Below are 10,383 nucleotides of genomic sequence, written 5' to 3'. Positions count from 1 at the left end.
TTCTATACCCTATTTATAACCAAAACGGCTGAAAAACCATACCCTTTGGGGCCGCACATACCTATATAGCCCATGTAAGGGAGTACCCCCCACCCCCTCCCGGGGCACGAGTCTGGAGAAATACTTTTTAAACCTTGAGAAAAGAAATCATATGAAAAAGCATATACGAAAACTTCATATAAGCAGAGTAATTGAAACGGATCCATTTTGTATATTAAAGGAGCAAGAACAGTTCTACAAAAACCCGTACAAAAGCAATACTACTGATCCAGATATTGCACTGAAAATTTCTTCTTTCCTAAACGATTTAAATATACCCACACTTTCTGAAGACCAGAAACAATTTTGCGATGGTAGTGTTGAATGGGAATTTTTTTAAATGCCTTGAGGCATTCAATTTTGGTCCAAATCTCGTTCTCTGGGTTAAGTCTTCTATAAAAATATACAAAGCTTTACCTCGAACAACGGTATGACTTCAAATTTCTTTACAATGGAACGAGGAGTTCGGCAGGGAGACCCGCTGTCTCCATATATATCTGTTCGTAATAGCTGTAGGAACACTGGCTATCGCCATTAGACAGAATTCGGACATTAAAGGAATTTATATCGGAGAAGAGCAAGAAACGAAACTTTTACAGTATGCTGATGACACCACGGCGATATTAGCGGATACTAACTCTGCATCTTTTATTTTGTTGCTCTGTGCTTTAATATGAACGTAAGTAGCATCAGTAATCGTATTATTTTGTAAGTAGTGTAAGAAGTGGTATCGTAAATTAAGTAAGTAATCGTATTGTTTTTTAGAGTAAGATATGCAAATTGTATTGTATTGTATTGTAAGTAGTGCATAAGTAATTAAATTGTATAAAAAGTTTTGTCGGTACTGTAATGGACTCTAGTAGTTGTATTACTGTTGTAAATTGTGTAAGTAGACGTACCAGTGTTGTAAGTGGATAAATAGGCTGGAGAATTTTGTTAAAGATACGATTACTTGATTAATCAAAACGAAAACAAAATTCGCGAACGTGATTGGCTATCAGCAGCCCGATTTGAGCATTAATTGGACAGTGTACGAGTCATGCTTGTAATTGGACAGTACGCGTCATTTTGCGCGCATTGTTGCGGTGCACTTTGTTGAGTAAACTGCTGTGTTTTTCAGCATTCATAACGACGTTTAATCGTTCAGCGCTCAATCGCTGGTTTGTTCGTTTCTCGAATTTTTTTCATAGTTTTGATTAATTGGTAACAGGGCTTCGCGTCGTCCAATTCAGTCTGTAATCATACTCGTGATTAACAAATCGGACTCCCGCTACGCGGTCGTCCGATTTTGTTTATCACTCGTATGATTAATGACCGAATTGGACTCCACTCAGTCCTATTACCATTACAAATTGCACTCCACTCGGTCCAATTACTATTACAAATAGGCACGCGGGGTACCAATCACGATAGAGAATTTTGTTATAGTTACGATTACGTGATAAGTAGGCACGCACAGAACCAATCACGATGGATAATGTTGTTATAGATACGATTACGTGATTAATAGGTACGCGGAGAACCAATCACGATGAAAAATTTTGTTATAGATACGATTACATAATAAATAGGCACGCGGAGAACCAATCACGATGGAGAATTTTGTTATAGATGCGATTACTTGATAAATGAGCTGGAGAATTATGTTATAGATAGGATTACGTGATAAATAGGCAAGCTGAGAACCAATCACGATGGGGAATTTTGGTGATAAATATGATGAATAATCTATCTAAATAAATAAAGATAAATATTCCACCCCTGGTTTGGTAGGTCTATTTCCTCATGTATTTTTCTCTGTGATTAATTTGACCGTGGACGCCGGTTTGAGATATCTTATAGTGTTTTGCTAAACTCTTCAGTCATATTCAAGGCCGATATAAAATTTGATCTTTTTCTGCACCTTGTTCGCTTACTTCCAGGACGTGAATAGTGTGTTGCCTCTTCTCAACATGTTTTATTAGTTTCTGGGGAAGCGTTCGATGTGAATGTTTCGTCTCACCTGGGGCCGGTTTCTCGAAAGTCCTAATAAGTTTTCGCACCCGGAAAACCGTAGCAAAAGCTCAAACCCTATGATTACAGAGCTGTTTTATTCACATATTCTTGATATAAACAGAGTTTCCATTCCATACAAGAAGTTTCAGGCGTATACACCACTCTGTCTTTAAATACCGATTAACTAAAAAAATGGCTTTTCGGGCCCGAAAAGACTCCGGGGCTTTCGAGAAATAGGCTCCTGGGCTATCTAGGTTTTTGATTGTTCGGTGTCTATTCAAGAGTGCGGCTGGAGAGACAACTCCTACTCCGTTAATGTTTTCAAGGCACTTCTGTTATCAGCTCGTGCCAATCAGCTCCTGTTTCCCTCTAACACTTGCTTCATGCTCTCGTCACTTACTTTGATCGCGCTTTACTTTGGTAATCGTATGAATGCGAGTGTAATTAAGGATTTACACTAGTTCTCTCAAAATTGGCACTTTGAAATAATTTTCAAATATCACGAGAAGTTTAAATCAGTAATTGCTAGAGATTTCATACGATTACTCATTTATAATATCACTGAGAAAATTGCGAAGGAGCGGGCGTTAATTTGCACTGCAGCGTAAATTAGGAATTAACGATAAATTGGCTGCTCTCAGCCAATCACTATGAAGTAATTTTGTCAGTCATATAATAAATACGATAACAAAGCAGGGTCAAGCCTTTTTCTTTGCCAAATAAATCACTGAGCAAATTGATGCCATCATAACAAACCTTATGTCGTTAATGTGAGGAGAGAAAGGAATGATATCCCGTATGTGAACTATTTCATTTAATGGTTTTCTGAACGTACTCTTCACTTCAACAACTCTCGCGACGGTACGCCATGGTTCAAATGCTGATTTCCAAAAGAAGTAATGATAAAGATCATCTTGTCCAGCCTTGTTTGAATAAAAGACACCCAATCATGTTATCTGCGTGGTTACGTTTTCCACAAAAATGTATTATGTTTCTTAGCTATATTTTAGATACTATGTAGATAAAATTGTACCGGTAATGAACAAGGAATGCGCAAATAAGCATAAAAAGGAGTACACAAGTCAGTCACGTCCCAAGCACAGCTTTATTATTGTCTTTGAACAACTTTATATCATTATTTGATTTATAACCAATTAACAAACTATCAAACTAGTAATCCGCAAGCAATCAAGTTTTTGTTACATAAAAATACCAAAAATACCTCCACTCATTAACCTTCAATCTAGATCTGGCAAGCTCTCTTAAATCATCTTTTATGTTCCTTTTTCATCTTTTTAAGATTGTCACATTTTCCCAGGTGATCACAAAAAAGCTCACAATTACTGATTTCTGATTTGTCTACTCAAGTCTGCGACAGCAAAAGTTCCCCTTAAATTATGCATAAGCGTTCTTTATCTTTGGTCATTTTTCAGGATCCGACACCGTCTGTATCTATCTCTATACCCACTTGTACAAGGCACTGTTGATGTTGTATTTCTGATTGTAATAGTTTGCCACTGCCAGGTAGGTGTGACCTTTGTACTCAAATGTTGTCATGTCACGTGCCCCGTGTGTTGGAATCTCTTGGTACTTGATGAACTGCGCTCCAGAGGCCTGGTACACAACTGACTGAGTGTTGTATTTTTGACTGTCACCATAGTGATTAGCCGCACCCAAGAACGTTTGACCGCTGATCACAAAGGGATGCCAAGCTTGGGCTCCACGAGTGGTAATGGACTGAAACAGGACAAACTTGTTTCCATCCCACTTGTAAATAAACGAGTCGGTGTTGTGTTTACTTCCAGAGTAATAGTTAGCAAAGGCGAGGAATGTGTGACCATTGATGTTAACAGAGTTCACTCCGTGTGCCCCGTGTGTCTGAAGGGACTGCAGTTTAACAAAGTGTCCTCCTGACCACTTGAACACAGTGGACTGAACTGAATACTGCTGTTTGGAGTTGTAATAGTTGGCAAAAGCGATAAACGTGTCATTATTTATTACAAATGCAGCACATTCCAGGGCACCTTCAGTTGGGATCTCCTGAAACTTGTTAAACTTGCCGTTACTCCATTTGTAGATCACTGACTTTATGGACCGTGTACTCATATCATGGTAGTTTGCTACTGTCAGATAGTTTTCACCATTAATTGTAAAAAATATGAAGTGGCGTGCGCCCTTGGTGGGTTCTTTTTACTTTTACTTTCTGTGTTATACCTGCAAACTAGCTGGATTGTCCTCACAAAAACTAAGTGTATATACACAGTAAACTTGACTTGACTTGACTTGAGCAATAGAGTATACTAATTTGCCGAGAAATAAATAATAGAAAAGTAAAATTCAGAAAGAAAGAGGGGAAAAATAGCAAAATTAGAAAAATTAGACTTAATTACAACGTAGAACTTTAAGAGTGATTCTAACATCTAAAAAATATCTTATAAATTAAAACTTAAGACCGCTGACAGCTTTGTAAAAAGATGACATTGTGTTCAAGGATATTAAGGTGTCAGAAATGCTTTTCCAAGTAATGGCCACTGAGCATCTTACTGATTAAAGCCAAAGCCAGTAATGTTAGGCTCAGGCACTCGAGACTTGTTGATCTCTCTCAGAGTTTTGGACAGGTCTTTTAAATACTCTGTTGGGTAATTGTTTAGTACTCTAAACACGATAACTAGCATATTCTGGATACGCCAATCAACAAGGCTGTAACCATTACAGTCAGTGAGAGTAACAGTCTCAAAAGACTGGTCGTTGTATAGATAACGGAGCGCTCTTTCATGTAACCTATCCAGTTTGTTTCTTTCAACCTTCAAACAGTTATGTCATTCCGAAAGGCAATAATTAAGTCAGCCAATCAGTCAGTCAGCCAGTCCGTCAGTCAGTCAGTCAATCAGCCAGTCAGTCAGTCAGCCAGTCAGTCAGTCAGTCGGTCAGTCAGTCAGTCAGTCAGTGAGGCAGTCAGTCAGTCAGTCAGTCAGTCAGCAAGTCAGTTAGTCAGTCAGCAAGTCAGTCAGTCAGTCAGTCCCTTAGTCAGTCGGTCAACCAATCAGTCAGTCAGTCAGTCAGTGAGACAGTCAGTCAGCCAGCCAGCCAGTCAGTCAGTCAGTCAGTCAGTCGGTCGGTCAGGCTAGCTAGTTAGCTAAAGAGCTAGTCAGTCAGCCAGTGAGTCAGTCAGTCAGTCAGTCAGTCAGTCAGTCAGCCAGTCAGTCAGTCAGTCAGTCAGTCAGCCAGTCAATCAGTCAATCAGTCAGTCAGTCAGTCAGTCAGCCAGTCAGCCAGTCAGTCTGTCTGTCAGTCAGTCAGTCAGCGAGGCAGTCATTCAGTCGGTCAGTCAGTCAGTCAGTCGGTCAGGTTAGCTTGCTAGCTAACTACAATCATGGACAAAAGTCTTGGGACAAATTTTCACTTTTGGCGCTTTTGCGTACACGCCAGGCGCGAATACAACTTCACTTGCCTAACCTCGCCCCCACCCCCCCATGCAATGTTGAAAACTACTACGTGCAATTTCAACTGATTTCCAACATTGTGTTCGGTGGGGAGGGGGGACAGCAACCCATTTATAAAGGATATAGCAGCGTTTTCTTCATACTTCAGTTCTAAAACACAGATAATCCGTTACATTACATAAGTGTCCCAAGGACTTTTGTCCACGATTTGTAGCTAGTCAGTCAATCAGACAGTGAGGCAGTCAGTCAGTCAGCCAGTCAGAACGTCAGTCAGTCAGTCAGTGAGGCAGTCAGTCAGCCAGTCAGTCAGTGAGGCAGTCAGTCAGTCAGTCAGTGAGGCAGTCAGTCAGTCGGTCAGTCAGTCAGTCAGTCGGTCAGGCTAGTTAGCTAGCTAACTAGCTAGTCAGTGAATCAGACAGTGAGGCAGTCAGTCAGTCAGCAAGTCAGTAAGTCAGTAAGTCAGTCAGTCAGTCAGTCAATTTATTAACAAACTAGATGTCTGGTCATCTTCGACTACAAAGGACGAACAACAACAAGTCAGTCAGTCAGTCAGTCAGTGAGGCAGTCAGTCAGTCAGCCAGCCAGCCAGTCAGTCGTCAGTCAGTCAGTCAGTCAGTCAGTCAGCCAGCCAGCCAGTTAGTCAGTCAGCCAGTTGTTAAAATTATGCAAATTCAAATACAATGTAACGGCGAAGTTTGGAAAGGATGCTAATGGTCCTTTTTCACTTTTTAACAATCTGAATAAAACATAATGGATATATTTTTTTAACGGACATATTTTCCGGGAAAAATGTGAATCTGTCAAAATTCCCGAGTACCTTAAGAAAGTTTCATGATTAAACGGAATGTTCTCAATAGTCAACCGACCTTTGTTTCAGTTTATCTATCCGGTTATATAGTACCTTAATTGGCTGCCAGCCAGTACTCTATCTAATGTAAAAACCCAAAATCCAAATTTTCCGCCATTCGTGGCGTTTTTAAACTTTCTTTGGATAGATTTCCAAAATTTTCGACAAAATGACTTATCTTTTGAACAATATGGTCACGTGGTTAATCCACTGACACCTGGAGACTTTTGGCAAAAACGAATCGAATTTTTAGACATTTTTAACATTTTTCAGTATGGATTTGAGCTAAATTAGTTGCAATTTACTCAGAGGCATTTGTGCAACATGGAGGCCTTTCTTATCAGTAGTATCTGGTTTTAGGACTGTTTTTTTTAGGCCCGGCGCACAAATCACAATTTTGGACGAGAACTTTAGGTTTTCGCTTTTTTCTTTCGCCTTTCCCTTTTCTCCTTTTCTTATCTTTTTGTTGCAGTAGTTGACCTTCTTCTGGGTTTGCTTAATGAATTCCCGAATTCGTGAATTGTTCATGAATTCCCGAGAAAGCATCACATTCGTACCACAGAGTAGCCAAGTGTAAATTAGGGAAATTCTGTTCTGAGCTTTTCACTAAAATTTCTTATCATTTTGGTGACTTTGGTGCATCCTCAGGCTAAATTGACCCAATCACTCTAATCTGGGTTTCTTCGGAAAGATCTATTCCTCCCGGAGAACTTGAGTATTACTATAAGTGATGCCAATTTTGGTCAAAGGTGATGACATCTGAAGTGGAACAAAGGCCAACACTCGTCACGGACTGCACGGACGCCAATGGCTGAACTTGTTTTCCTCTCTATAAAAGTTTTTGTAACAACTAGGACAATCAAGGCTGATACACACTATGCGACAAATCGCTGCGACACGTCGCCGCGACAGGTTGCTGCAACATATCGCCTCGTGTGACTTGTGAAAATCATTTGCGCTGCGACAGAATTGCGATCTGTCGCACGAATTCAAACTGGTTTGAATTCGTGCGACATATCGCAGTGACAAAATAAGCGCAAGCAGCCTTGTCGCAGCGTGAGTACGCTTCTGCGACAAGTCGCTGCGACAAAATTTAAATCAACCAATAAGGGAACGTCAATTATTTTCCCATGATTCCTCAGAAAACCATTCAAAATGGCGACCGAACATGTGGAACAAGATAAACAACCTGAGCATTAATTCCGAGGTTTCTTCCCCTTCAGGATGGAATGTAACAACAAGTAGAATGGTAATCGAGTTTTATAAAGAAAATAGAGTCCTGTGGGATAGAAATCGTAAAGACTATGGGAAAAATTCACTCCAGAAGTGAATAAGCCTCTCTTTCTTCTCTTCTTGACTCCATTGTCGTGTCCAGCATTTTCTTTCGACGTGTCTATATTCTTCGTCATCTAACAGCATCATAAACAGAACTAAAAGCTTCTTTTTGTTTGCCCTTCGCTGTATTCGCTGGTCCGCCATGTTAAATTTGCAAAACTAGTTCACATTTCCCCTCTTCCAAATTCGCTTGCATGACCGAACAAGTGTTTTGTCGCAGCGACTTGTCGCAGCAGCAGTGTAGACGAGGCGACTCGTCGCAGCGACGGAGTGAATTGTCGCCGCGATGTGTCGCAGCGATTTGTCGCATAGTGTGTCTCGGGCCTTTAAAGGTTGCTGTTGTTGTTGTTGTCGAGCACTGCTTTCTTCAGAAAATAGTGATTTTCCTTGGGTTTTCGATACCTTTAGACCGATCTTACCGACAAAAGCTACGAATTATTTCTGAAGAGGGTGAAATGACATAAAGAAAAACAGGACAAAATTATTCCAAGTGTCAAAATTTGTCTGCGTTTTTAAAAGACTACCAAAATAAACTCGCTCGTTTTAAAAGTGTTTTTATTTATAAACTTAATGCTGTCTAAAAGCAATATAAATTCTTGAAACAAAACGAACGATAAACTTGTCTTACCAGTTGTACAACAAGATGGTTTTCCAGAAGATGAAGAGGATGCCTACAAAGAATAAAGAAAGATTCAGTTTTACACACCACAAGGAAACTAAACATCATTTCCATCTATATTTATATTGTTATGCCCTAAATTGCAAGTAAAAGCGATAAAGAAAATAATCAACCTCATTCGCATGGTCCTCTCAATACCATTACTGGATAAATACTAACATGACGGTTTCTGTTTCACTACCTGCGTGTCACATGTTCCCGGCATTCCTTTCTGCCCCTTTTCTCCACTTGTTCCTTTTTCTCCAGTAGATCCTTTCTCACCCTCAATCAAGAATAACAATGAAAGTCAGTTAGGTCCACCAATGTACCTTTGCCATCTAAACGATTATTTTCCATTTCCAGCGCTTCATAAGAATTTGACTTCACTGAGCACAAAAATGATCAGCATAATTTTCAGTTCTACACTAAGGGACTATGGAACTTACTTTTGTACTAAAATTACCATCCTTTTCTCTTAGTCCTGGTTCTATTATTCTAAGGGACAATGGAACTTACTTTTGCACTAAAAATACCATCCTTTCCTCTTAGTCCTGGTTCAAATCTAAGGGACAATGGAACTTACTTTTGCACTAAAAATACCATCCTTTCCTCTTAGTCCTGGTTCAAATCTAAGGGACAATGGAACTTACTTTTGTACTAAAATTACCATCCTTTTCTCTTAGTTCTGGTTCAAAACTAAGGGACAATGAAACTTACTTTTGCACTTAATTACCATCCTTTCCTCTTAGTCCTGGTTCTAAACTAAGGGACAATGGAACTTACTTTTGTACTAAAATTACCATCCTTTCCTCTTAGTCCTGGTTCAAATCTAAGGGACAATGAAACTTACTTTTGTACTAAAATTACCATCCTTTTCTCTTAGTCCTGGTTCTATTAATCTAAGGGACAATGGAACTTACTTTTGCACTAAAATTACCATCCTTTCCTCTTAGTTCTGGTTCAAATCTAAGGGACAATGGAACTTACTTTTGCACTAAAAATACCATCCTTTCCTCTTAGTCCTGGTTCAAATCTAAGGGACAATGGAACTTACTTTTGTACTAAAATTACCATCCTTTCCTCTTAGTTCTGGTTCAAAACTAAGGGACAATGAAACTTACTTTTGCACTTAATTACCATCCTTTCCTCTTAGTCCTGGTTCTAAACTAAGGGACAATGGAACTTACTTTTGTACTAAAATTACCATCCTTTCCTCTTAGTCCTGGTTCAAATCTAAGGGACAATGAAACTTACTTTTGTACTAAAATTACCATCCTTTCCTCTTAGTCCTGGTTCTAAACTAAGGGACATTGGAACTTACTTTTGTGCTAAAATTACCATCCTTTCGTCTTAGTCCTGGTTCTAAACTAAGGGACAATGAAAGTTACTTTTGCACTTAATTACCATCCTTTCCTCTTAGTCCTGGTTCTAAACTAAGAGACAATGAAAGTTACTTTTGCACTTAATTACCATCCTTTCCTCTTAGTCCTGGTTCTAAACTAAGAGACAATGGAACTTACTTTTGTACTAAAATTACCATCCTTTCCTCTTAGTCCTGGTTCTAAACTAAGGGACAATGAAACTCACTTTTCCACTAAAATTACCATCCTTTCCTCTTAGTCCTGGTTCTAAAGAAAAACTAAGGGACAATGGAACTTACTTTTGTACTAAAATTACCATCTTTTCCTCTTACTCCTGGTTGTCCTTTTTCGCCCTAAAAAAGACAGAAATTAATGCAATTAAGTTAACAGAATTTAGGCAACGCACACCTTATGGTAATGACGCTTTGAAAGTCCTTAGTAGGCCTTTCCACAAATATTACGTAAAATCGCCTTAGTTTGCAAAAAATCTCGATTACCCTCTAAATATCCCTTATCTTTGTTTTAAAATGAACCGATTTTGAATCATTTTCGGGAAAAATGTTTAATTTTTTTGCAGTAGAAAAAGGAGCAGAGGAAGAAGGTTCAGGCGTCTTATTGTGATCAGCATCCGTCGTTTTGGAAAATCGCGTGTACTCGTAGTGATCAGAAATAATTGGAATACATTTTTCAAGTGGGAAATCGCTG

At 39.2% G+C, this 10,383-nt stretch overlaps 1 protein-coding gene across 1 annotated transcript in view; it reads right to left on the bottom strand.

Annotated features, from left to right (window-relative positions):
• Window positions 1-3,125: 3,125 nt before the first annotated feature.
• Window positions 3,126-10,383, bottom strand: part of LOC149118091 (uncharacterized) — a 12,916-nt gene continuing 5,658 nt past the window's right edge. Inside the window, exons 7-10 of the mRNA XM_089272004.1 lie at window positions 9,978-10,031; window positions 8,520-8,600; window positions 8,288-8,330; window positions 3,126-4,220 (exon numbers count right to left, since the gene is read on the bottom strand). Of these exons, the coding sequence (XP_089128130.1) occupies window positions 3,493-4,220; window positions 8,288-8,330; window positions 8,520-8,600; window positions 9,978-10,031 (906 nt within the window). The 3' untranslated portion in view covers window positions 3,126-3,492. The remainder of the gene's footprint in view (window positions 4,221-8,287; window positions 8,331-8,519; window positions 8,601-9,977; window positions 10,032-10,383) is intronic.

This window comes from Orbicella faveolata, unplaced genomic scaffold, assembly GCF_042242905.1.
Source record: "Orbicella faveolata isolate gen_17 unplaced genomic scaffold, um_ofav_v1 contig_1, whole genome shotgun sequence".
In the NCBI taxonomy this organism is placed as follows: domain Eukaryota; kingdom Metazoa; phylum Cnidaria; class Anthozoa; order Scleractinia; family Merulinidae; genus Orbicella; species Orbicella faveolata.
The sequence above is the reverse complement of the archived record's forward strand: the minus strand, read 5'-3'. Positions and strand labels throughout refer to the sequence as shown.